Source organism: Cordyceps javanica, chromosome 5 (assembly GCF_051103115.1).
Source record: "Cordyceps javanica chromosome 5, complete sequence".
NCBI lineage: Eukaryota > Fungi > Ascomycota > Sordariomycetes > Hypocreales > Cordycipitaceae > Cordyceps > Cordyceps javanica.
Genome location: NC_139299.1, coordinates 1,207,655 through 1,234,073, shown reverse-complemented (window position 1 = coordinate 1,234,073; position 26,419 = coordinate 1,207,655). Strand labels below are relative to the sequence as shown.

At 55.6% G+C, this 26,419-nt stretch overlaps 8 protein-coding genes across 8 annotated transcripts; 5 read left to right on the top strand and 3 right to left on the bottom strand.

The window, feature by feature from the left end:
* Window positions 1-4,914: 4,914 nt before the first annotated feature.
* On the top strand, window positions 4,915-5,816 carry V2A60_007614 (HIG1 domain-containing protein; the record flags this gene model as incomplete). The annotated part of the gene is made up of 2 exons (XM_083258898.1): window positions 4,915-5,548; window positions 5,629-5,816. The coding sequence occupies 2 exons, from the start codon at window positions 4,915-4,917 to the stop codon at window positions 5,814-5,816; spliced, it is 822 nt and encodes a 273-aa protein (XP_083115024.1).
* A 487-nt stretch (window positions 5,817-6,303) lies between these two features.
* Window positions 6,304-7,944, bottom strand: V2A60_007613 (Kelch repeat-containing protein; the record flags this gene model as incomplete). Its single annotated transcript, XM_083258897.1, has 1 exon — window positions 6,304-7,944. One exon carries the CDS (start codon window positions 7,942-7,944, stop codon window positions 6,304-6,306), a length of 1,641 nt encoding a protein of 546 aa, XP_083115023.1.
* An 831-nt stretch (window positions 7,945-8,775) lies between these two features.
* Window positions 8,776-11,212, top strand: V2A60_007612 (tRNA dihydrouridine synthase DUS3; the record flags this gene model as incomplete). Its single annotated transcript, XM_083258896.1, has 3 exons — window positions 8,776-9,020; window positions 9,080-10,999; window positions 11,131-11,212. 3 exons carry the CDS (start codon window positions 8,776-8,778, stop codon window positions 11,210-11,212), a joined length of 2,247 nt encoding a protein of 748 aa, XP_083115022.1.
* Window positions 11,213-11,705: 493 nt separating this feature from the next.
* Window positions 11,706-13,101, bottom strand: V2A60_007611 (peroxin PEX13; the record flags this gene model as incomplete). The annotated part of the gene is made up of 3 exons (XM_083258895.1): window positions 11,706-12,409; window positions 12,466-12,966; window positions 13,047-13,101. The coding sequence occupies 3 exons, from the start codon at window positions 13,099-13,101 to the stop codon at window positions 11,706-11,708; spliced, it is 1,260 nt and encodes a 419-aa protein (XP_083115021.1).
* A 1,261-nt stretch (window positions 13,102-14,362) lies between these two features.
* V2A60_007610 (DNA polymerase ligase-domain-containing protein) lies at window positions 14,363-15,816 on the top strand (the record flags this gene model as incomplete). The annotated part of the gene is made up of 2 exons (XM_083258894.1): window positions 14,363-14,914; window positions 14,968-15,816. The coding sequence occupies 2 exons, from the start codon at window positions 14,363-14,365 to the stop codon at window positions 15,814-15,816; spliced, it is 1,401 nt and encodes a 466-aa protein (XP_083115020.1).
* Window positions 15,817-16,490: 674 nt separating this feature from the next.
* Window positions 16,491-17,797, top strand: V2A60_007609 (uncharacterized protein; the record flags this gene model as incomplete). Its single annotated transcript, XM_083258893.1, has 3 exons — window positions 16,491-16,628; window positions 16,704-17,428; window positions 17,557-17,797. 3 exons carry the CDS (start codon window positions 16,491-16,493, stop codon window positions 17,795-17,797), a joined length of 1,104 nt encoding a protein of 367 aa, XP_083115019.1.
* Window positions 17,798-21,431: 3,634 nt separating this feature from the next.
* Window positions 21,432-23,312, top strand: V2A60_007608 (pyridoxal phosphate-dependent transferase; the record flags this gene model as incomplete). Its single annotated transcript, XM_083258892.1, has 2 exons — window positions 21,432-21,617; window positions 22,242-23,312. The coding sequence occupies 2 exons, from the start codon at window positions 21,432-21,434 to the stop codon at window positions 23,310-23,312; spliced, it is 1,257 nt and encodes a 418-aa protein (XP_083115018.1).
* An 839-nt stretch (window positions 23,313-24,151) lies between these two features.
* V2A60_007607 (major facilitator superfamily domain-containing protein) lies at window positions 24,152-25,995 on the bottom strand (the record flags this gene model as incomplete). The annotated part of the gene is made up of 6 exons (XM_083258891.1): window positions 24,152-24,341; window positions 24,445-24,657; window positions 24,760-24,956; window positions 25,043-25,707; window positions 25,773-25,822; window positions 25,883-25,995. The coding sequence occupies 6 exons, from the start codon at window positions 25,993-25,995 to the stop codon at window positions 24,152-24,154; spliced, it is 1,428 nt and encodes a 475-aa protein (XP_083115017.1).
* Window positions 25,996-26,419: the final 424 nt, after the last annotated feature.

The following is a 26,419-nucleotide window of genomic DNA, read 5'->3' as shown; positions in this document are numbered from 1 at the left end:
CAAATTGAAGCAGGAGCCGAGTGATGCGCATCGGCGTAACCCTTCTCTAACCGCCACTGGAGCTGGGAAATGAGAGATATGGCGTACTAGGAGAGGCCAGGCCGAGACTAATACATGACGACGAGACCATGCTGCTCAACCGAAATGAGGCACTATAACTTAGCGGAATGCCTGCCGGCCACCGCCACGGGGAACCTGTGGCGCTCATGCAGCCTGTCAGCGCCAAACCCAATCTCAACCTTCTATTCTCACACATAACAAGCAATTGTTCTGCTACCTTCTAGGAATACAGTGCTCTGTCAGAATATCAGCTGCTTATTGCTCCGCCCGCCCGGCCACCATCAGTTAAGTACTACTGAGTAGGGGTGTTCCAACAATCAAAAACGCGAGTTCCAGTTGCCGCCTGTCGCAGCCGATCGAGACATGCTGACAAGCTGAATACTCTGCCGTTTCCTCGCTGCCACATGGGCGACCCTTTTTTAAATGTGGACGAGGTAGGGTGTTGCTGTCTTGGCTACAGGCCATCCTGAGTCATACCTTTAGGTGGGCGTCATGGTCAAACGGGTAACGGAGTGACGCCCAACTTTGAATGGAACACCCACCTACCAACTACAGATTATCCATAGACGCTCTCGCTATGATGTAAGCATTCGTATGGTCGATAGTTGCTTCAAAGTAAACATGCATTCTGTTGCTACGATATTCATCCCCAGCCGGTCTTTGATTAGCTGGAAGCCGCCACTCATACTCGCCCGTTGATCAATCAGAGTCATCCTGGGGAGCAGCCACAGAGCGTCTCACTGACATTATTATGACGTAGATGAAAGGGTTGGCAGTGCGATTGTCCTGCAAGGTCAAATCCGCGCACCCTAGCTGCCGGAGCTACGTTCTTACATTTAACAAGGGTTCAACGGATGAAGGGCAATGAGCATGTTCGACTATCAGTCGCCCGCCTGGTACCTTGCCTGCGTCTGCAAAAAGAGGCAAAGTCGTTCAGGTAATATAGCGTCGCAATCGCCTTGGCTGCCGCTAACTAAGGAATAGGAACCTGCATGGAACAAATGGAGTCGTTCTAAAAGCCTTCCAGCCTCTCAGGCTCTCAGGCTTGAAACGTCAAGAAGCTCCGGGCGCTTTGACCACTGCTTCTTGACGCATTCTGTTAAAGTGGTCCGCAACCCTGAAGATGGAGCTGGCTATGTGGATATTGCCAGGCTGGAATCCTGGACGAAAGGTGAGCGCGGTCCGCCTATAACTTTTGCTCGCTGTCGCATGAATTGCGTACGAATACGGGGGGCGTCCCAAGTTTCTTGAAGTGCGCACCTATTTGCGTGCCAAGGACCATGCTGTGCCGACCAACCATCTTGCTTGGTTGAATATTTATCAGCATGGAATCAGCCAGCAGATACCACCAGTAAGGGTTGAAGCCCGGCCTTGCTACTGGTACGTATGAGATTATCTCAAGAGACATCGGCCCTGGACAGCAGCCCGCGGACGCCGGCTGGTTTGCCGTCGTGGCCCCCTACTCGAGTAAATTGAGCTGTGGCTTCAGTCCTAAGGCGCAGAGGATGCGGAGTACGGAGTACACGCAAAAAAAAGCAACGCAGAAACAGATTGAGCATTCTTGCATCGACCAGATCGGCCCTATTTTGAGTGGCAGCTACTCAGTACGGCCAGATGATTGCTTGGCGACGTGTACTACGGTTTCGGGTATTGCTCCGGCCCTATGCCCAAACACCGACGACGACGACGACGACGGCAATTGCCAGTCACGGGGTCGCCCTGAAGACGAACCTGCCAAAACGATGATCCAAGTTTCATCTTCGTGCCGTCTCCTGTGGTTCAACTAATTATGGAGTCTTACGAGTTCACGAGACGGGCTGTGGATGTAGCATTCCCAGCCAGTCTTGCCGAGCCCATCCTGCCTGGCCTGGTCATGAGAGGGTAGCGGCATTGCACCCTGTTCTCCCCCGTGGCATTTGGCCGCCATTTGGCTGCCATTCATGCACTTGCCATTTTCATTCCCGATCGCTCGTGATGCACAGCCGCGCTTGGGAGTCCAGCAGAGTCCAGCAGAGTCCAGCAGAATTACGGACTATTAGCAGGATCGGGGAAGACCCGGCCGAAGGGAACGCTAAAACAGCTTGTGCAGAGCCTCACGCGTGCCGTTGTTCGGTGTCGCCGCCCTACCCACCTGTGCCGAGGCTGGAGGATGGACGGCCACGGAGATGGCTCCAACACACTTTGTCTCTCTTTGGATCGTTTTGGCCAGGGACTCCGTAAGTACTGTCAGTAGCAATTCTAATAAGTACGACTTTGAAGAATTGTACCTGTACAACCTGAACAATGGGGCGAGGCCGGTACGTAGAAGCCTACTTAGTAGCACCGGTGGTTTCCGACGACCCACGTGCGGCCGCCGCACGCAGCCCTTGCCCGCCCTCTAAGTTATAATTAGCTCGGCGACAGTCCTGCTGCGTTTTATTGGATCTAGTGCATCAACGCTCTTTGTCTGCCCATGTATGGATATCCCTGTGCTGGCCGTCGCCCGAGCTGAGACGTTGGCTTGCACCACGGCATGACCGCATGTTGATTTCAGCTCATTGTTCACGAGACTTGGGTCCCATGCCAGAACTGGGTTCAATTAGGGAGGAAGGTGCCTATACGTCATGGGCACACGAGCGAGCGGGTGAGAGCTGCAGCCGCGACGTCGTGAGAGCTGGAGTCGCGACGTCGTGACCCTGCAAGATGCATATTGACGCCGAGTCCCGCAACGGTCTTTAATAATGGAACGCAAAAGGTGAGTATGCGGCCCCGGCTGGCAATGACGTCCGGCGGGAGCCCGACGGCCCGTGGCTCTACACTCCGCGGAAAGCGAACAAGTCATGAATCAATCACTATTTCGAAATGCCTTGGTAATGGAATTCCCATAGCACTACGAAGTCGACCAATTTCACTTAGGTGGCAGGGGAAGGGGGGGGGCTGGCCACTATTTGGCAAGCTTCAAGTGTCTTCGTTGGGTTTGCCGTATCTCAGTTGCTCGGACCGGTACATCTTGGGGTTCTCTAATTTTCTCATATGATTCCGATAACAGCATTCTCAGGACAGCTTTGCTGCGAAACATCAATCCTCTGTGGCTAATACCAGATTATTGTTACATTGCTTGGAAGAAGTTGTGCAATACGGCTGGGCTAATCTCAACCGTGGAGAGTATCCCATGTCTGTTGCTCATCTGGTGAAACAGTAGCGTTGTAGATACTTTTCACAAATCGCAATGCATACAGACCAAACATTGCCTATGAAACGATACTCTAGATCGTGCATCGTAGGAACATTGCCGACCAGCCAGTAGCCCGGCATCAGCAAATGCAGCCACTTGGTCAAAGGTATTCATTCGCGTAGTACTCGCCCCGTCTTCTTTTTCGATTTATATGCACTCCTCTTGCGATTTCTTGCCTCGGCTCCATCGATGCTCTCTTATATCTTGACTCCCGACTGGCCGAAAACGCTCGACCCCTGATTGGCCAAAGTAGTGTTATGCCAAAGCAACACGGCGTGCTGAGATCTCTGCTACATGTGTCAATGCAAATATCATACGATGCACGCTCAGATATCCGTCGCGCGCGGTCGGGACAAGAGGCTTGATCTACGAGTTGCGGCGGCGAGCAACCCATGCCCGGGGGTTTCCTGCCGAGGCCTTGCCACGAAGAATGGTCAGTAACGCCATCGCGGGCTCGGTGAATCAACATTGTTTTCCGGAGCCTTTTTTTTAAGACTACTGATGCCAGCAGCGTACTGACCCAGGCAAGAAACCCGAAATCAGCGTTCGGCTCAAATATGTCAAGGGTAGCTTGGTGTTGAGCTTATCAAGAAGCTTATTGTCCTCGCGCCATCAGAAGAAGAGCGTACAACACGTTGGACATGCGATACTGATAGTTCAAGACAGTGATGGTGCTCGTGAGAAGTCTCTCGCAGGTGTTTCTGCGACGCGTTGCTGGTTACATGTTCTGTCAAGGCACTTCTTGCGCATTTTGACGGCTTTCGAAGCAGTCAAAACCTATGCTGCAAACAACACCAGCGAACTGGCCGGCACAGACTTGCTGTCCCGATTACAAATACGTTAATAATGCTAGTGTTGCCATTTCCGAGCGATCAAGGACCTGAACGGCTTGGGCCGAACGGCACAGCCGGGTCCAGCTCCAGCGATGAAGATCATGGTTCGTTGCTGCTCATTCGCTCATGCACGATAGCCAGAGAGAGATTAGTCTGTCCAATACTGAAGATCTTGATTGGAATTGTTTTTTTTAACCCGTTTTGTTTCTACTGGTAATAGCCTTCATGGCAGTGATGGAATCTTGCACCAATGACGCAACAGGATTTCGGGGGACTCTCGGGGGGTCTCGGCAAGTGGAATTTTTTTTCGGCGACCTGGTGACTGGCTGGCTGCCCGGCTGCGGCCTTGGAATTATCGTACGAGTTTCTTCCGGAGTTCGATTTGGGGTTTCCGGCGATATATTTACAACAAAGTGCCCTCGCGACACTGCTCAAGAGCCTCATGAGTCTTTTTACATTGTACCCAATCGACACCTTACCTTAGCATCTAACATTTTCATCGCTTCCGCGCACTCCGACCGTGCCGCGCACCATCTCAGTACGTCGCTTTCGCCTAACACGCGAGCAGCTATTGGACAGGCCCACTAATTCACAAGCTTGCACAGCGTCATTTCTGATTCCGGCACCGCATCAACGCATCATCACCGCAACGCAAGCATACGCAGTTCACGTTGATAGATTATATCTCTACTGGGAACGCCGTACCTGTTCGCCGTATCGAACGGTCCATTGAAGTCGACAGACCATCAAGCCACTATCGAACTACCCACCCCTACCTAGTACACACTCCCAACCACTCTACCCAAGATGAAGATTCTCAGCAAGGAAGAGGAGGCCGCGCACTACAAGGTCGTCGTCAAGAGCGGCCTCATTGGCGGCACGGCCGGTCTGGCCATTGGCCTCGGCGGCGTCGTCCTCGCGTCGCGCCGCTACCACGCCTTCCGCAGCCTGACGCTCCCCTTCCGCTCGTTCCTCGTCACCTCGTCGGCCACCTTTTGCGCCATCGTCAACGCCGACCGCTGCTCGACGCAGTTCCAGCGCTCGCAGGACCCCATGTGGGGGTACCAGGACAAGAGCCAGCGCGCGGCCCAGATCGTCCGGGACAACGAGACGACGTACCAGCGCTTCATGGCCTGGGGCAAGGAGAACCGCTACAGCATCGTCTTCACCAGCTGGCTGGCCTCCATGGCCGTCGCCCTCGCCATCGTCGGCCGCGCCCCCACCAGCACCGCGCAGAAGCTCGTCCAGGCCCGTGTCTACGCCCAGGGCCTCACCCTGGCCGTGCTCATCGTCTCGGCCGCCTTTGAGGTCAACGACGCCAAGGAGGGCAAGGGCCGCTGGGAGACCGTCATGGTCCTCGACCCCAACGACCCCGAGCACAAGCACCTGATTGAGAAGCGCGTCCACAAGGAGGAGTACGAGGGCCAGGACCTCTGGATGGGTAAGCAGCAGAGCAACCGCTCTCTCTTTTCTTGGGGGTTTGACAGTAAACTGCACGGACAGAACGCTAACAGCTTGCAGATATGGTTGAGGCTGAGGAGAAGCGCATTGCCGAGCGCAAGGCCAACTCGGCTGCCACCGACAACAACGGCAAGGCGCCTGAGCAGGCCTCTGACAAGTCTGAAAAGGCAGAGCAGCAGTCTGAAAAGGCAGAGCAGCAGTCTGAAAAGACGGAACAGCAGTCTGAAAAGGCCGACGCGAAAGCATAGATCCCTTGCCGAGTCCCATGACGCATCGAAATATAACACAATCAATCCAGTCTGGCAGCTGACCATACACTGCATAAAAAACGACAAATCTCCCGATATCTATACCAAGCACTCAACTTGGGCATTGTAACAATACCTATCACGCTTTACGAAAAGTAGCCACTTATAAAAGAACCAAAGCATATGACTTTCTTTGGGGAGAGAAGGGCCATAGATTAGACTTATATAGGAGACTCCGAACAAGGCGGCGCCAGGGCAAAACTGGTGTCTGTTCCGCTGGTCATAGGCAAGCTAGCATTTTGTACGATACGGCGTTTATAAAATCACACATCAAACCAAACATTCGAACCATGTCATCTTTCGCTAAGCTTTCATCATATCGTGCGTGCTATTTCGTCACTCATTGGGCCCATTCATGCGCCCAGCCCTTTTATGTATGCTATATAATCTATCCTCCTCGAGTGCTTTTTCGCCCGCCTCGGTGTTTTCACACTTCAATGGAAAAGTGGCTAATCTGCGAATAGTAGGCGTGCACTGCGAGCTCCAAAATGTGGACGTCGCCAAACACGTCGCTCCCGTCGAAGCCGCCGACCACCATGAGGCGGCTGTCGTGGAGCACCGTGCCGTGGTAGCCGCGGCCGGTCGGACACTGGCCGTAGACGCGACGCTTGTCCCATGCCATTGTGACAAGGTTGAGCAGCAGCACGTCGTTGCAGTACTCGGAACCGTCGTGGCCGCCAATGACGAACAGATAGGAGCCGACAATGGTGGCCGTGTGCGAGAGGCGTCGAAAGGTGACGGCGATTGGCACAGCCTTCCAGACGTGCGTGTCGACGTCGTACACCCACACGTCGTCGAAGCACTCGCCGCCGTCCGAGCCCCCGTAAATAATGAGCTTGCTGCCCACCATGTTGGCCGTGTGGTAGCCGCGGGCCTTTGGCCGCCGCGGCTTGTCTTTGGCGGCCGTAGCGGCAGCGGCACCGGCCGGCTGTTCCTTTTCGGGGCCCGATATGAGCCGCCACGACATCTTGGTCATGTCGCCGACCTCGAGCCGCCAGATGTCGTTGAGCGCGCGGACGCCGTCGCCGCCCCCGAACACGTAGATGCCGTTCTTGTACAGGCAGGCCGTGTGCGCGCGCCGCTTGGACGGCACGCGGTCGCCGATAATCTTGGGCTTGGTCCACCGAAAGTTGACCGTGTCCAGCACGTAGACGTCGTTGTAGTACGCCGGACCGTCGCCGCCTCCAAAGACGACGAGCTTCTTGCCCACGGCGGTGCACGTCATGGCCCGCAGCGGCATGGGGATCTCGCCGACGACGTACGGCACCGACCAGTAGAAGGCGTCGGCGTCGAGCACGTACATGGTGTTGAAGCAGGTCCGCGCGTCGCAGCCGCCAAAGATGTATATGTTGGACCCGATGAGCGTCGTCGTGTGCGCGCGCAGGTTTGAGTGCGCCGCGCCGGACATGGGCGCTCTCGACCAGTACATGCCCGACGCCGGCGCTGGCGCAATATCCGGCGCGTCCTTGGGATCCTGCAGCGGCGGGAACGCCACGTGCTCGCCCTTGGGAACCTGCGAGAGCGCCGCCGACGTGCTTCTGGACGACACCGTGTTCGATTTCGAGGTTAGGACCGAAGTCGAGCGTGAATAGCCCCGCTTCGCTTCCTTTTCGTGGTCGCCCTGTGTGTCGGAGGTCATCGGCGGCGGCGGCGGCGGCGGCTGTTTGGGATAGCTCTTGCTGCTACTGCTGTTGGCGCCCGCCGTCGCGGGTCGCGGGGGTACCTGGGATGCCGACTGCGATCTCTGGCGTACGGCGAGCTCGGCAGCTTGCTTGGCGGCGGCGCCCGCGCTCCTGTCGTTGACGCTCTTGCTCGCGAGATGTCCTGGCGTGTGGCTCCTAGGCAGCGCCGGATGGGACGGCCGTCGGTCGTCATCGTCGTCATCATTCTCGTCATCGTCATTGTCATCTTCGTCTGAGCCGTCTGAGTCGTCCGAATCTTCGTAAATCTTGGTCCGTCCGTGCGGGGAGCTGACGAGGCTCTTGTGCGAGCGCCGCGCGATGATTGAGGGGGAGGATTTGGAGCTGCTCACGGCGCGTGGGCGTGCCGACTTGCCCGAGTCTGCCATGGCCGTCGGGAGATGCTAGACAGTCAGGTATTCTGCATCACCTCTGCCTAGAGAGTCGCGCAATTGGCTGCGAAAGTAGGTATGTTGGAGCGGCCAGTCGCGCCTGGTATGTAGTCCATTTACTGGCAGCAGCGAGCGCCCGCCCCGCGATGTTTGATATGGGAGGGGTGGGGAGCCGCAGCTTATTATTATCCCCGAGCAGTCGTTGAATTGGCTTGCCACGGTGGCTGCGCACGATCTTTCATCTATACTATGAGATTTGGATTTCAGGCAGTTCGCATTATTCCAAGCAAAATAGATGTCTTTGTCTCGCGGCTGCAAATACTTACCACTATCCAGCCATTTCTTACCTAGGTACGGAGTAGTGCGGCAACATCTCATTATGCTGGCGAAGAGCTACCATCAATTAATGCCAAAACCTTATGCCATCCTATATTAAGCAATCCAGTAATACCTCTATTACATTACGGCCTCTCCGAGTTTGTCTCGGGCTGGTGATTTTAACGAGACGAATGCGGTTCAACGGGCGCTGTGTAAGCCTATGGGCTGCGCTAGCTAGCGGTAGTGACTGGCACCAACCAGGCTGCTATCGAAATTTTTATCGCCAGCGATTTGTTAAGGCTTGTTCAACAACATCACGTCGTCCCTGCCCACCCCCCTTTCACCGCCACCCTTATAGATACATATCGCGGGAACTGATTTCCTCAATCAAGATACTATCAATTCGTATCTCAAAGTCTTGCAGAGCTTGGTGGCTCTACTTATTGGCTCCAGCCGTACACCTTACTGAGACACTCACTTGGTCTGTACCAGGTGCAACAGCCACGCATCATGGCAGACCAAACACAGCAGAACGGGGAGTCTGACAAGGCTACTAACGGCCGACCGGCCTCTCCGATCGAAGAGCCTGCCGCCAAAAGACAGAGGGTTGAAGAGTCGGCTGCGGCGGAATCTCTGGCCGACCAAAACGCCACTGATCAGAACAGTACTGCGGCTGCGGCTCAAGAGAACGACTCTAACAAAAAGGTGGACGACAGAGATAACAGAGACAAGGGATATGCCCCTATTAAGAAAGAGTAAGCGAATTGGCTGTCTTGTAACTACCGTCAATAATAGCTGACCATGCGCGGCTTAGATATCTGATTGACGTCTCGGAGCTTCGCGCCCAGGCCGCCGACCAAGCAGGCGACGCTAATGATGACGATGCTGCAGAGGGCCGCAATGATGGTGATGATAGAGACGGTGACGGCAAGCGTGGCAAGAAGAAGAAGGTCAAGGGCCAAAACACAGAGCGCTCCTTTGGCAAGTTTGATGATGCCCTGCCGCTCTGCAACAGCCGCGCATTCTACCCCGAGTTTTCGCCTCGTGAATGTCGCTTCGGCGATCGCTGCCGCATGTGTCACGACATCCGCAAGTATCTGGCCGAGGGCCGTCGCGGTGACGTCGAGACTTTTGAGGGGAAATGCCCCGTGTTCGTCCAGTACGGCCGCTGCCCGTCGGGCTGGAAGTGCCGCTTCGTGCGCAGCCACATGGACGAGGTCGAGCGCGAGGACGGCCGCAAGGAGCTGATCCTGATTGACAACTCGAGCAAGGGCGATGCGAACGGCAAGACGGAAGGCGGTGCCGACGAGACTCAAGGCGGCGAGGTCGACGACTCGCGACCCGGCGTCGTCAATGTGGTGCCCATGTCGGTCAAGATTGACATGAACAGGAAGCGCCTCGATTTCAGCGACGCCGAAAAGTACATTAGCTGGCTCGACAGCGAGTCCAAGACCAACAACAAGAACCACCACCGCCGAAAGGCCGAGGCCGGGACCGATGCGGCCGCCGCTGACACGCCGAGCGAGGACAACCGCGCGCAGTTTGTCGACCCGCCGTTCAAGCCGTCGGAGAAGCGCCGGCTGTACTTTGGCCGGGAGACGCCGACGCTGGCGCCGCTGACGACGCAGGGCAACCTGCCGTTCCGGCGGCTGTGCGTGGAGATGGGCTGCCAGCTGACGTACTCGGAGATGGCGCTGGGGATGCCGCTGCTGCAGGGCGTCAAGGCGGACTGGACGCTCATGAAGGCGCACGAGTCGGAGATTGCGCCGCCGCGGTACAGCGGCACGGTGCCGCTCTACGACCACGCGCGGGACCTGCGGTTCGGCGCGCAGATCTCGGGCAGCGCGCACTGGGTGACGACCAAGGCCGCGAGCGCGCTCGCCCGCTTCTGCCCGCACCTGCGCCTCATCGACCTCAACTGCGGGTGCCCGATCGACATGGTGTACAAGACGGGCGGCGGCTCGGCGCTGCTCGAGGCGCACGGCAAGCTCGAGCGCATGATTCGCGGCATGAACGCCGTCTCGGGCGAGGTGCCCATCACGGCCAAGATCCGCACCGGCGTGCGCAGCTCCCGGCCGACGGCGCCGGCCGTCATCGACCGCCTCGCCTTCGGCTCCAAGGAGCACCGCGAGCGCCTCGGCGCGCCGGGCTGCGCCGCCATCACCCTCCACGGCCGCAGCCGCGAGCAGCGCTACACCAAGCTCGCCGACTGGGCCTACATTGGCGAGTGCGCGGCCCTCATCCGGGGCTACAACGCGCAGCGCGACGCCCTCACCGACACGGCCGCCGAGCCGGACCCCAGCACGCAGGCCGCCGCCGGTCGCCTCTTCTTCCTCGGCAACGGCGACTGCTACTCGCACGTCGACTACCACCGCCACGTCGACGAGGCCCGCGTCGACACCGTCATGATCGGCCGCGGCGCCCTCGTCAAGCCCTGGCTCTTTGAGGAGATTGAAAAGGGCCAGTACCTCGACAAGTCGGCGTCGGAGCGCCTGACGTACGTCGAAAAGTTTGTCCGCTACGGCCTCGAGGCCTGGGGCTCCGACGAGCTCGGCCTCGGCTTCACCCGCCGCTTCCTGCTCGAGTGGCTGAGCTTCGCGCACCGCTACGTGCCCATCGGCCTGCTCGAGCGGCTGCCCCCGAGCATCAACGAGCGCCCGCCCGCGTACCGCGGCCGCAACGACCTGGAGACGCTCATGGCCTCGCCCAACTACAAGGACTGGATCAAAATCTCGTAAGTCGCTGCTCTTTCTTTCTTTCTTTCTTTCTTCTCCCCCACTCCCTCCCCACTCACCCATTTCTCTCCCGGGCCTGGGCTTGCGACAACAGACCAAAGGCATGTTCACTAACAAGCGCGGTGCGTAGGGAAATGTTCCTGGGTCCTTGCCATCCTGGATTCCAGTTTATGCCCAAACACAAGTCCAACGCCTACGAGGCTGAAGGTTAAAGATTTGTATCAAAGATTGTTACGTAGCGGAGAGGTTACCAAATAGATGGGAACATGCATTTGGAGCGGAGTTTTATGACAGTTACATGAATCAGAAAAACAAAAAATGTCTGAATTGCACATGGGTTGGATTGGATTGATTTGATTTGGTATTTTTTTTATACTCTTATGGCAAAATACATGCAGATCGCTCATCATCAGATCTTGATTATTGATGCAGACAAGAGACAGAAATAAAGAAAAGCGCGCCTTATGCCATCGGTGCCCCCGGTTTGATGGAGGAAATGATCACTCTGGAACAAGAAAAAGATCCTAGAGAGGAAAGACCCAAAAACGCCAGTCGCCCAACCGAAACATGCCATCCTTCGTTTTTCGAAAGAGGGAGAGAATGAAAAGAAAAATTTACAGCGCGTCATCATGTGCGACCCAAAAAATTATTTCCAACAACTTTTGTGTCCATCTTCGTTTTATGCGCAATCGATAGGAAGCGCACTCAAGAGTAGAAGTGTCCCCTCTGCATGCCGTCAGCGGTGACATAGTCCTTCTTGGCCTCGTCCGAGGCGCTTGTCAGGGAGTTTGTGCGGGTGCTATCGGCGACAGCCTTGATCTGCTTCACGTCTTGGCCAGGGCGCTTGAGAACCTCGAGGTAGGTGGAAGGGAGGTATCCTTGGCGGCCATCGCGGGAGCGGCACTGCCACCACTCACTGGGCTGGCCTGCTGGGTCGTTCTTGGTAAGGACGGCGACGAGGTCGCCCTTCTTGGCGTCGAGCTCCATACCATTATTGTTCTGGGGCGCAAAGTCGAAGAGGAGGCGGCAGAACTCGAGCTTGGAGGGGTCGATGGGCTGCTGGGCAGCCAAGGCCTGTTCCTGCATACGGCGTTCCTCCTCTTCAGCATTGGCGGCGACGGAGCGGATCATCTTGGACATGAGGAACGGCAGACCGAAGGCAGCAAGCAGGAAGAAGAGCAAGGGCTTCTTGCTGGCGCGGGGAGCACTGCCAGGCGCGCCGTCGGGACCAGGGCGGCCTTCAAATCGAGCAAAAGCAGCAGGGGTGAGTGCGGTGGCATCAGCAGGCGGCGGGCGCCCGGTGATCTTGGCGATGAGTGTGCGGATCCAACGCATGAGAGTGAAGATGCCAAGAATAGACCCGAGAGTGTCTCGGAGATTTCCAAATTGTTCAGCCACGGCAACCATGGCTAGCGGGTGACGGTTAGTGTTGGGGATGTCAAGGCAAGTCAAGTAAGATGCTTACCAAAGAAACTGGAATGTGTCGCCATATAGGTGCTCTCTAGCATCTGTGCGAAGCCGCCAAAGGCCCCCACGATGCCTTCGAGCATCTGGAAGGTAGCGGCAGTACCATTGTTGAAGCGGTTGGTGAGACTGTTGGGATCATTCATTCCCATACCACCCATGCCGCCGTACATGCCACCACCGTACATGCCTCCGTAACCGCCCATGCCGCCCATGCCGCCGTACATGCCGCCTCCGTAGCTACCCATGCCACCAAAACGAGAGTAAGGGCTGGAGTATGGGGATGAGTAGGCGCTCCCGTAGCCCGTGCCGTAACCTCCGTAGGGTGAGGTGCCCATACCACCCATGGTGCTCATGGGGCGGCTATATGCAGAGGCGTTTTGGTTGACTGTCGATGCGAGAGAGGAAGGGAGGGCAGGTACGGGAGGTGCCGCGGCGGAAGTGCTGGCGGTCGACGGCACGGTTGGTGTGGCCGCCGTGGCTGATGGAGCGGGTATCGAAGCTGTCGAGGAAGCGAGCTTGTCAGCATGTGACGATGATGAGGGTAGGAAAAGAAAAGAAAAAAACCTAGATTGTACATACCTGCAGCTCCAGCTCCAGCTCCGGCGCGCTCCCAGGGCTTAGGTGGAGAAGCCATGGCTCGAGGGGAAAATGACAAGATAAAATTACACAGATGAATGACAGGGTCGCTGCGAAATCCAGAGCCTGGTCGAGAGCAGAAGGCCGAGGCAGAGCGAGAGCGGCGAGTCGCGTTGGGCGGGAGCAGGCAGTCAGTCTCTGGGGATCGGTGGAAATAGCCGTACCGCAGTCAGGTACCAAGGTACTAGAGTACGATGGAGGAGGTCGGCAGGTTGCGCCTGTGCAAGGCGATGGAGGCGGACGGCGGGGGCCGGGAGGACCGAGAAACCGAAGGCGGGAGCCGAGCGCGTGCGACTGGCTGGGTGAGCAAGCGTCGAGAGCGCAACAAAGGCAGCGACGGGTTGATTGAAGGGTGAAGGGAAAGGGTATCGGGTATCGAGAGAGAAAGAGTTGGTGATGGAAACAAAACGAGATGACGGATGGCAAATGTGGCAAGACGGAAATGGGGGAGACGGGTTGCGGTTTTTGGCAGCCGACGACGGGCAAAAGCTTCTGGGGAGGAAAAAAAAAAAGAGATAACCTGGGGCGGCCGGACGATGGGCTACTTTGGCGGCCGCGCGCTGCCCAAGGTAGGTTAGATGGAGGACTTGTTCCCTTGGGCTGGTCCAATCACTGTGGCTGCTCACGCACCTGTGCCGAGGCAAACAGACGGGCTCGGCTTGGTGACGTTTATTAGCTGTGGGCCGCTGTCGGTCTCTGTACATTCACTACGGGGACGATACTGTGTAGCCACGGAGTTTCCATGTTGTGTCATGCGAGCGCGGTTGTTGAAGAGTGTCTATTTTTTTCTTTCATTCATTCTTCTTTTCCAAGAAATCCTCATTTGACAAGTCTCATCGGCCCAACCAGTCCCGGTTACTACATACACCACAAGTCGCGCCACCTTACTCAGCATTCTAGGCAGTTACTGTTGTCGGCCCAGGCGCTCGCATCGCAGTGCATTCCATCCCCCCCCCCCAAAGTTCCCCCCCAAAACTCCAAAAGCATATGATCCATGGCCCCGCTAAAGTCTGCGCTCGTCTCCGTCCGATTTTACTGAGTAATATGTACTGATTGATAGCTACCCTGGCAATGGTTACCTGGCCTGTAAAATTCATGCAGCGCCAGCCATCTCCATCTCCATCTCATATTCATTCCATTGTATTATCACGTAATTTTTGCCCATTTCTTTACGTTTTGCATGGTGCATTACTCTGTCATCTCTACGTCGTTAGCAATTTGCTCTCTCGCAATCATGTTGTTGCCTCACCGCTAAAGTCATGGATACTTCAATTCCCCGCAAACAGCCAGCCAGCCCGCATCTCATCGCAAACCCCTTCATCAAAAAGAAAAACCTGCAATGGACGTTGCATGCCCCCGATTCCTGTCCCCAAGACCCGCCGCCAGGGGAGGCTGCAGACTCTGGAGGCGTCCCGTCACCCCCAAACCCCGACCCCAGCTCGTCCGCCCCCGAGCCGAGGCCCACTGCGGCCGCCGTGGAATCTGGGGCCGCCGTCGTCCATGACCACCTAAATCACTTCTCTGAGCATCTGGCCCAATTCGTCACAGGCAATACGGCAGACGTCTGTCAACCCAGGCTCTCCATTGACGAATATGCCGCGCTCTATTCGGCCAACGCTGCCTCTGAGCTCGGCGCGCACTTTGTTATCCATCAGCATGACCACCCTGTTGCCGGAACCCACTACGATCTCCGATTACAGATCAACGAGACAAGCAGTGTCAGCTGGGCCATCATGTATGGACTACCTGGCGATCCAAACAGTGTGCGACTGAATCGTAATGCGACTGAAACACGCATCCACTCGCTATGGGTGAGTTGGCCGCGCACCCACGTATACAAGGCTGTAAAGTTGACCCGGTAAAGAATCATTTGATAGAGACTGCTTCTCGAGACACGGGCTCTCTCATGATATGGGATACAGGCACGTATTCCGTCTTGCCTCGTCGCAGTAAATATGCTCCTACACTAGACCCAGAGTCTGGTTCGTCCGACGACGATGAAACAGCCTCCTCATCATCACCACCGCCAACGCAGCAGTCTCTTTTGCATGCCGCCTTTCAGACGCGCAAAATCAAACTACGCCTTCATGGTACCAAACTTCCGGATCCATACGTAATATATATGCGCCTCACCAAAACCGAAGATGCCGTCGGACGCGCCAAAGCCGAACGAACCAAGAAGCCATTACGTCGGCGCCGGCGGGGAGCCAAGTTGACAGAGACAATCGAACAAGAAACAAGTGCCAGTGAAACAGACGAGCAGCAAGACTCCGATGCGGACATTGTCCCCGCAACTCGTTCTCAGCTTCCACAACAGGATGCAGCGGCAATGTCGGCAATGGAAACAGAGCTGCGGGAGTTGGAGGACGCCGAGGTACGGCGCACAAACGCATATAAAGGCGCAACGAATTCTATTGGCAGCGTTCACCAGCGCAAATGGTACTTGTCTCTGGAGAGAGACCTGTCTGGCTTCCAGCCCGTAAAGACAGAGGGTAACCGTACGATCTGGCAACCAAAGAATGGTGAAGCAGCCAGTGAAACGACGATGCACGATAAATCGAATTCGGCACCCCGATTAACGTATCCATTCCATGTTCTCGGCAGAGATTCCGAGCGCAGTGTTGTCACCGGCCGTCTCGGCGCCGATGTCCTCCGTGACGAGGGTGTCGCTGGGTTCGTGCCGCGGATGGGATGGCGCCCGGTGGCCAACTAGTGTGGTCATTCCATCCGATCACTCCTGTTTGTGAGAACTAGCTGCTCTGATTTACGAGTAGATTTTTTGCTAAACAGCCTTTGCCGACCAATTCTGGCGCGGAGCGTTGCCTATACAGTCTGCTAAATAACCTAGCGACTGGCTGCTAGGATGTGAATACACATAGTAGGATGGCTATATTGCACATGATCTTTTTTGCCATGATATCAATATTTAATTCCATTGAAACTCCCAGCTGAACGATGATTTTAACAGCAACTTCAATTTCATTAAACAATTATTTTCAAGATCTTTCTATTTGACTTGCACCAAGCACCACGACTAATCGAACTTAAGCTACCGTAGTCAAGGGAAGGAGATAATTCCAGTTTTCTTAATCCACTGGTTTGAAAAGAGAATCGAGACTCCGTATAAATATATAATACCTCTGAATAACCCTAGTCGTCCTTGCCCACGCTCATCTACGTGAGTCGATGTCACTCATGCCAACGTCGCGACTGAATGACTAAGCTAAATAGAGCCTCTGACGTGGTAGCTTTCAGCGATCCACGATACAATGTTCAGGCCACCAAACCTCAACCAGTACATTTTCCGACCTTTGAACCCTCCACCACGCGGGCAACAAGTGATCCCGGCTAATTAGAGGCCGCCTGATCTGTTGCATTTCAGAGACAATGGAGGTCTTATCGCCGCCAACGGGGGACCGCACAGCCGAGTTGAATGAGCTGCTACGTGCGAGAAACGCTGCGCCGGCTGCAGCGAGAGTCGACCCTGACAAGGCCGACGGCTTTCTCAAGGAGGCCTATAGAATCGTGCGTCGCAGAAATCTTGTGCAGCTTCTCCCACGCGCAGCTACTGACCGTGACCCGCCGTCGAACGCAATTTAGAATTCACACACCACCACACTACACAAGGAGCTCCGCGACGTACGGCAAGCCTACCTATCGACGGCGCAGCCCCGACGAGCACACGCGCGCACGGCGGCGGCGCACGGCCAGCCACGGGTGCTGACGGACCGCGAGCGCGAAGAGGTCGACGCCAACGCGAAGCAGATGATCCGGGAGCTCAACGCCAGCATCCGGGCGGTGGACGACGCGGAGCAGCTGCGGCGGGAGACGGCGGCGGCGATTGTGCGCAAGACGTACGGCAGCGCGCTGGGGTTGCTCGGGTCGTGGGCGTCCGGCGGGGGCGGCGCCGGCGCCGCCGGCGCGGCGGGCGTGGCAGGCAAGACGGCGGAGCAGGCGGCGGCCGAGGGGCGCGCGCTGCAGACGGAGATGCACCGCGACAGCGTCCTCTGGTTCCTGCGGCAGCGCCTGGAGCAGTGCTGCCGCACGCAGCAGGACATGATGGAGACGCGGCTGACGCGGGAGCTGGAGAAGTCGCGCGGGTTCCTGGCGGCGCCGGCGTCCGACTTTGCCGACTTTGCGCAGGCCACGAGGAGGTCAGCGGCCGCCGGCCCATCGTCATCGTCACCGTCCAGTGGTGACGCCGCCGCCGCGGCGCCGGCGTACGGGGCAGGCAACGAGGGCTTGACGGAGGATCAGGTGCAAATGTTTGAGGAGGGCAACCAGGACATGATGAAGCACTACGAGAGCACGCTTGCCAAAGTACAGTACGTTTTCCCTTTTTTTTTTCCTTTTACGAGTGTGTGTGTGGCAGAGGAGTCACGGCGAGAGTCTGGTGGGCATTTTACAAAACGTACAGCTTTTCGCTAACAATCATTCTGAAAAAAAAAATCAGAACGGCCGAGAAATCACTGGTGGAAATTGCCGAGCTGCAGTCTTTGCTGGTCAACAACCTGGCGATTCAGTCGGCGCACATTGAGCAGTTGGTGACGGACTCGCTGTCGACGGCGGAAAACGTGGGCGGCGGCAACAAGGAGCTCCAAAAGGCGGCCCAGCGACCCAGCGCGGCGCGGTACACGTTTTTCGCCGCGAGCGGGCTATGCGCGTTCCTGGTGCTGTGGGATTTGATCATATGAAGAGAGGGAGAGCGCGGCGCATATGTGTATATAATGAGGGCGGGCTGTCACGATTTGGAGACGCCGCCCAGGGGGGGTAACAATGTAACAAAACAAGGGCGATCCGGCAAAATAAAAAGAGGAAGATGGGCGATACGATTGAATGCATACAAGCTTTTTTCTTTGCTATTGCGTGAACAGTAGCTTTGCATTTAGATTTCTCTTTTCTTTCTCTCTTTTTCTCTTCTTGTTGTCGAGGACAAAACTTGGTGTTTTGGGGGGGCGGGTGCTGAGCATGTGGAAGCAGACAGACATGTGAAGGGGCGGGCGCATGTGAGGAAAATTGAGGCAGAACAAGTCGCGTGCGTGGGCGGCTTACCAAACCGTGACATTTTCGGAGGATACTTAATGGAATATGCACAAACGGGAAACCAGGGTGCGGGATGTGAGATGTGAGCGGATGATATTATGTCGAGTGCATGAATCAATTGGTCAAGAGAGAGCAGGGGACGGGGGGGGGGGGGGGGGGGGGCCTTTGAGCGCTGATATGGGTGAGTTGCGGCTTTGGTGGTTTGGATATAGTTGTCGTGCGATACATGGCCCATCGATGCTGGCGAGAGAAGAGCAGCAGCTCCTTGAAAATAAGCAGAGCCTGCCGCCAAAAGTCTAATAAATAAATCCGGGGCCAACATACGAGTTAGCCATCTGTGTGTGGTGTCAAAACTCATGACGACACGAGCCAAAGGTTGCTGCTTGTGGGAAAGCCGAAAGGGCCTCGGTCAAAATTGGGCCGCCGGCGCCTGAGAAGCTGTTTGCGCTTCCCCACGGGCTTGTGGTTCTTTCTGGCTTATAAGCGGTAGATGGCCCGCCGTTCTCTTTTTTCGCGATGGCGATTTTTTTTCTTTTTTTCTTCTTCTTCTAGAATTGAACAAGGAACATTGATTGTTTAAATCTTGCATTCCTCCATTCACCTGTATTCCTCATTACATCTGTACATCTGTACGACAACCACGCTCGGTCGCGAATTGAGTTGGTTCTTTGGTTGCCACTTTGCAGGTACGTTGGCGTGCGCCGACACTCGGGCGCGGTTTTGCCCTGGTGTCGTTGTCTTTTTCTTTCTTTCTTTCTTTCTTTCTTTCTTTCTTTTTTTTGTTTTCTTTCCTTTTATCATTCTTGCCAGCGCAACCGGCTACATGCAATGGCAAAATCGTCAAACTCGAAAAAAAAAAACCCCCCAAACCGTCAAAGCTCTGGTTCGCTGCAACCGGGGTATGCGCGTATACGATGCATGGCTGCTGCGACGAGCGCCACTCGGAGACATACCGGCCGCAGCTCTACGACTGCGCAAAAAGGCGAAAACAAAAGAGAAAGAAGAGGAGGAACGAAAGAATAGAAACGAGGAAGAGGAAAGAAGAAAAATTACTGACAGACGGAAAGACTAGTTCCAGCCACGACTACGCCGAACGAGTAAACGAAAAGAAAAATTACTCCGAATCGCGACGGCAGTTGCCCGATTGATACAACTCGTGAGGCTATTATTACAGCTCGAAACAACTCCGAACGACTCATTTACAAGGAGACCCCTGTCATTCTACTGGATCACGATAGTTCGGACCGCCGTACTGGGTAAGTTTGATCTTATTTTAATATTGTATCATTTGATATTACTTCTATTTTCATTTTTCCCTTCCTTGTCTGTCTTGTCTCTCTTACTCTTTTCTTTTACCTTGCCCTTCCACTCTCATACATGTGTCATCTCGCCTCATCAAAATCCCGGTTTTGGCGCAGGATCCCCATTCGCAGCGGGTGATGATATTACTCTTGGTCCGTAAGCATATTATGCTTGGCACGACAAAGCTGTCAGTTTGTGCGGATGCGGATGGGGGGCGGGGGGGGGGAGGAAACTGGGGCAGCGGTAGTGGAGAGACCGGGCGCCGAATTCTGAGGTGGACTGCAGCGGTTCGGCAAAAAAAAAGAAGAAGAGAAAGCAAGGCGATCGATTGGGAAGGGAGGAGTGGTTCTTCCTTGTTCCCGTTGTGGCTATCCTTACTCAAGCTCGATTGGCGCGGTACTGTTCAACAAAGTACAACTGGCACGAAGAGACATCAGACGTCGGTTGCATGGATAACAAGTCGGCCGCTGCTGCGCCGGAGCAAGACGGAGAGACGGCGGGGGGGTGTGTGGGTTGAGCCATGAGGGCCCGAGATCAAGCCTACCCATGGCGACTACATTGGCCACGGGACTGAGAAGAAAAGGAAGAAGAGAACAAAAAACGGGAAAAGAATGGAGAACAGGCAATTGTTGTTCTAGATTCCGTCTCTTTTTTTTTTCTGGTCTTGTGCCTTGCGCCAAGTTTCCGGTTACGGGGACAAAAGGGCGCGCGCGGAGGCCGGCTGCAGACAAAAACGTGGACGGCAAGGGGACTTGCAGTGGGTGGCTTCTACCTGGGTGGGCAGGTAGGTACTCCCTACCTAGGCACCCAAGGTACTTGGCCGTTTCCAGCGGTTCCAGCGGTTGCAGTAGTGTCAGTGGTGCAGCTCTTACAGTGACTGCGCCTCTCATCACGGAGTGCTGGCCTTTTACCTACCAACCTAAGTACCTGCCTCAGGTACTTACCCGACAAGTGTTTGGGCAATGCCGCCTGCCTTCCTTTGTACAAGACTGCGGCCCGGACAAGAGAAGCAATGACAAGTCAGCGGGAAGAGGGGAGCCGTCTCCAAACGCCTGACGGCTTGGAGCCTGACATGAAGAAGAGAAAAAAGCCATTGTCTCATCTGCGGCTCTTGGCTCCGACTCTGACTCTTTTCTTACATGGTCTGTCGTGTCATGGCTTTGACTATGATGGTCCCTTTTGCTGAGCAACAGGAACAAGCTGACTGGGTGATGGCTTACTGGTAGTGGCCTAGTGGCCCTGCTGGTTGGTTGGCTCCCTGCTGGAGAGCGCTGGATCCCCTACAAACTACCTACTCCGTACCTACCCCTACAAACGCTACCCCACCCCCCACTCCGGACGCCCCCTCCCTGAAAAAGGTACCCAAGCCCTCTGCAGCAGCCCACTACTTACTGAGTACACCTGCCTGCCTGCATCAGTTTGCTGAGCAAAGGGAGCCCACTTGCCCATCAACTCATGAGCTCATGCGACCCCCTCAAGAAAACATGATCAAGTCACTTGGACTCACATCAACTCACTTTTTACCCACTAATCTGGTACTTGCCCTGGCACTATCAGCACCTTGCGTACCGTGGTGACCAAGCTCCTACTAAGGTACCTACCTCGTTCGCGAGGTACACCCTAACTACATCTCTCTCTCTACCGTAGCTCCGGCGCGCTACGATCCCCCCCTCCCACCCCCCTCTCAAGCTGCATCGCATTTGCTTTTCCAAGTACCTACACCCTAACTACCTAGACCCGGGCTGACGTTGGAGCAGTTGAAAAGCAGCCAAAAAATTACAATTGGACCGGACCGAAGAAGCTGAGAAGAAAAGGAAGGGGAAAAAAAACTTCAAGGAATAAAAAAAAAAGCTCCATATTCTACATTCCCGCCTGCCGCCTGCCGCCGCCGTCGGCATTGTTGGACCTACCTACCGATTACCCTACCTACCTACCTACCTCACTTTACCTTATCCCCTCTTATTATTGACCTTTCCCCCCATCATGGCGCCATCTTCTACTTCTTCATCCTCCCTCGATCGCCTCAACAGCATCGCCAAACACATCTCCCCCGCCATGTCGACCATTTCCAGCTTCCCTGCCGACTCGGTGCCCCAGGCCCCCGAGGACGCCCTCTTTGGCCTGGCCCGCGCTTACAAGGCCGATTCCAGTCCTGTCAAGGTCGATTTGGTGAGTCAAATACTTTCTTTGCTCGTTTCCTTGGTGGGGAGGGGTACCTTTGCGCATCTTCAAGTAGCTGCAAACCGCAATCACCCGCTCTGTCTCTCTCTCTCTCTGTCCCTCGACCTTTGAAAAATACTAATCCTTTGCTCCTACAGGGAATTGGTGCCTACCGTGACAACAATGCAAAGCCTTGGGTTCTTCCCGTTGTGAAAAAGGTGCAGTTCCTCTTCTTTTTGCCTTTTTTCCCCCATCATTGCTGCCATTGACTTGTACACCACGTCATGCTCTGCGCAACCTACTTCGCACCCCGCCTGCCCAAAAAGAAGCTTAGCTACTGAGAAACTCAGTGGCTGCGCAATCACCTCCCCTGCCTCTCTGTGTGACTGCGACACGCCACAAACACCACAAGCCCAAGCTCTCTCTCTTTTCCAAGCTTCCCATCTTGTACCCCCTCTTACACCCCCTATTACACCCCTCCTCTATTTATCTGTCTCTCCATCTCTCTTCATATTTCCCTCCTGCGTGTACATGCTGTGTCACACACACACTGCCCGCTCCGTACACCCGGCTCTTCCAAGCTTTGTTGCCGTCCCCTCCCAAGCTAACCACGCCACCAACACTCCGATCTAGGCCGACGAGATCCTCCGAAACAACCCCGAACTCAACCACGAGTATGCCCCGATCGCCGGTATCCCAGAGTTCACCTCCAAGGCCAGCGAGCTGATGCTCGGCTCTGACTCCCCCGCTATCAACGAGGCTCGTGTCACCTCCATGCAGACCATCTCCGGCACCGGTGCTGTCCATCTTGGCGCCCTCTTCCTCGCCCGCTTCTACAAGGGCTCCCGCCAAGTCTACGTCTCCAACCCGACCTGGGCCAACCACCACCAGATCTTGCGCAATGTCGGCCTCGAGACCGTCGATTATCCATACTTTGATAAAAAGACCCGTGGTCTCGACTTTGATGGCATGAAGGCTTCCATCCAGTCCGCTCCCGAGGGCTCCATCATTCTCCTCCACCCTTGCGCTCACAACCCGACCGGCGTCGATCCCACACTGGATCAGTGGAAGGAGCTTGCCGCCATCATCCGCAGCAAGAAACACTTCCCCTTCTTTGATTGCGCCTACCAGGGTTTTGCCTCTGGCAACCTGGCCCGCGACGCCGCCGCCGTCCGCTACTTTGTCGAGCAGGGCTTCGAGCTTGTCATTGCTCAGAGCTTCGCCAAGAACTTTGGTCTCTACGGTGAGCGTGCCGGCTGCTTCCACGTCGTAACCGGCCCCGGCCCCGATGCCAAGTCCACCATTGGCCGTATTGCTTCCCAGCTCGCCATCCTCCAGCGCTCCGAGATTTCCAACCCCCCTCTCTATGGCGCCCGCATCGCCGCCACGGTACTCAACGACGCTACCCTCTTCAAGGAGTGGGAAGGCAATCTCGAGACCATGTCTGGCCGCATTATTGATATGCGCAAGGCCCTGCGATCGAAACTGGAGTCACTCGGCACCCCCGGCACCTGGAACCACATTACCGACCAGATTGGCATGTTTAGCTTCACTGGTCTGACCGAGCCCCAGGTTCAGAAGCTCCGTGAAGAACATCACATTTACATGACCAAGAATGGCCGTATCAGCATGGCTGGTCTCAACACGAACAACATTGATCACGTTGCCTCGTCAATTAACAAGGTTGTCGTTGCTTCTCAGTAGTTTTTTTCCCCGTCCTCTCGTGGATGGGTGCGATATTTCTTTTGTTCAGGGCGGCTGCCGGCTGCCAGTGTAAGAAAACGGAACAGCTTAACGAAACAATTTGACCCCCCCGAACGGGTCAGGCGTACATATACATAACAGCAATAGATGCTAGCGACATGATGCTCCGCTATGTGATTGAATAGTACTTACACGCGCGACACTCGCATTAATTGATTCGTGCTATTTATTACTCTTCCAATTTTTTGCATGTCATGTTTCTCTTTAAAAGTATCGTTGACAGGTGAGCAGACTACTTAGTCACGCTTCATCGAATGTGTACTCAGAGAGTATTTTTTACCGAGTCAGGATCTGACAGGTATTTGACCACAATTTTGAGACTTGCAGGATCATGCATATCTTCTAATATATGAGCGATATTTGCCAGGCATTCCTGGAAGTAGGCAACAAAGTCGGGCATATGTGTTACGATATGTGGCGTGTAAACAGAAGATCGGACAGCAACGCCAGGGATTCGAATAGCAGACAAGCAGAACACGTATGGATAAACGGTCAAGCTTCTCTGCCAGGCTCAAAGTCTCATGTAATTCGTTTTACGCAGTTCGTTTTGCACCGGCGGGAGTGCGTCAATAAGCGTCAATAACAGCACGCCACCCCGTTGACGTGTCAGCCGGTGAAGACTAGGTACTCTGCGGTTCTCTGCCACCAATAGCGAAGACGACGAGACGGCTTCGGAGAACAACGGCATGTATCAATTCATTGAGCACTGTAACTTTATCCCGATCCAATCTGGTTTTCTGTTGTGTCAGAGAAAAAGTCATACTCTAGCTGTCGCAAGCCTACGCCGCCACACTCTGTCTCTTTCTGCGTAGCCGTATCCGCTCGTCCACCCAGCGAGCAACGGACAAGACGAAGCCAAAAGACAATATGGCGATGGCGACGCTGAATCCTCGCCTGTACAACGGTTTGTCGTCGCTGCGGAAAATTTGGGCTCCGTAAATGCCCGCAATGTTGGCGTTCATAATCACACTGGGAGCAGAACCAAGGTCAGCCAGCGTTGTTCCGTGGATGCGCAGGGTGACAGGGAGCGCGGAGCGCGCGGGGGAGGCCCCGGCAAAAAAACAAAACTTACCCGGCCATGGCGAGAGCACGCTGCTCCGAGTCGTGGCATGTCAGGGACAGCCAGGCAATGTTGAGCGGATGCGAAAAGGTGCCAAACATTTGCGTCCAGACGACGCCAAAGTAGCGCACGCCGCGCGAGCTGACCTGGGTGAAGGCGCGGTTGAGGATGTAACCGAGCAAATGGCCAAAGAGGCCGACCATGACGGTCTCGCCGCGGCGGTTGCTGGTTTCGCCTTGTTAGTATTCTGCCCTGCCCTCGCCCAGCTCCCGCCGCCGGGCGGGCTATATAGAATGGAAGTGGTGGGTAGGTAGGTCGAAAACTCACAACTTGTCGGAGAACCAACTAAACGCAAAAGATAGAGGCACCTGCAAGAACAGACCGACGGCGGCCAGCGCATTGCTGCTCAGCCCGGCGAAGCCGAAACTCGTCACGATGGAAGGCGCATAGGTGTCAAACGCGCGTTGAGGCCCATTGTTGCAAAGAGTGATTAAGAAGTGAGTCCATATGCGCCAGTCGAGGAACTGGAATCATGTTAGTCAGATGTATTACACAGACTTGCAGCAGCAGCAGCAGCAGCAGCAGGAAGAAGAGGCCTGGTGTCACTTGCCGCTCTCTTAAAGGCGCCGAGAGGAATCTTCTTCTTCTTGCGTCCCTTCATGGGATCGTCAATCAGGACGCGCGACTGGAGGATGTGAATCTCGCGGGGCGAGAACCACGAGTAGCGCGGCAGGAAGGTGCTGCGCGGGTTGCGAAACGAGTCGGGCAGGCAGAAGCCGAAGACGAGGCCGCTGAGGACGGTGAAGGCGCCCATGAGGGCAAAGAGCCAGAACCAGCCGGGCTGGCCGCCGACGCCGCGCATGTGGAGGATGCCAAAGGCGAGGAGCTTGGCCGAGGCCTGGCCGACCTGGTTGCCAAAGTAAAAGACCATGACGCGCTTGGCGGTCTCGGTCCGGGTGTACCACGTCGAGAGGGTCCACAGGCCGCCCGGGATGAAGCCGGACTCGGTGATGCCGAGCAGGAAGCGGGTGGCGACAAAGGCACCGTACCCCCGCTGGAAGGCCTGGAAGGTGCTGACGGTGCCGAAGAGGAAGAGCTGCAGCGTCAGCCACCGGCCCGGGCCGACGCGGTACAGGATCATGTTGGCGGGGATCTCGGTCAGGACGATGCCGAGGGAGAGCATCTGCTGGCCAATGTTGAACTGGTCCTGGTTGATGCCGACGTCGCGCATGAAGTTGTCGGTGATGGCGTTGGCCATGTTGCCGCGGTCGAGCTCTGTTATTTTGCCGTGTTAGTGAGCCAAGCTGCTGCCGGGACGGGGGGGGGGGATATTGACGTACGAAGACAGAAGAACCCGAGAGTCAGGATGGGCATGATGATCAAGTCCAGTCTGAGTTGCTCTTTCATTAGTTTGACGGCCCCCGAGACAGATGTACAGTGGGTGACGTACTTGCGCTTCGCCTTCTTCTCTTCCTCGGGAGTCCAGTCGACGACGATGCGACTGAAAGCCGGCACGTCCTCCTGGACCTCCTGGACCGTCGGGCTGTCTAGTTTGTCGCTCATTTGCCGGAGAGACTTGTGATTTACTGTTTTGCTTTTATGACGAGTTTTCGGCTCCCAAAAATGTCTGCTATCCTGAGCTTTTTTTGCCCGCAACGTTTGGCGGGAAAATCCTACTTATAAACCGTTGTGCCCCGGTTCGGAGCGACACCGAGCCAGCTAATAACCCCTCGGCTGGTGTCGCCAAGGAGCAAGCGTGGCGTGCGTGCCGCGAATCAAGAAAAAAAAAGGGCAGAGATAAGCATAAGATTAAGGTTGTTGTTAATGTCGACAGGAGGCTCAACGTGGGCATTGAAACGGTGCAATGGCGTGGCGCCGCCGCCGCCGCCGCCGCCGCCGCCGTCGCCGCAATGAAAGGGCCAAAGAGAGAGAGGCTTGGGTGCTCTTGGCGCGAGCACGACATCTGGCTGCGTCTTCTTGGCGACAT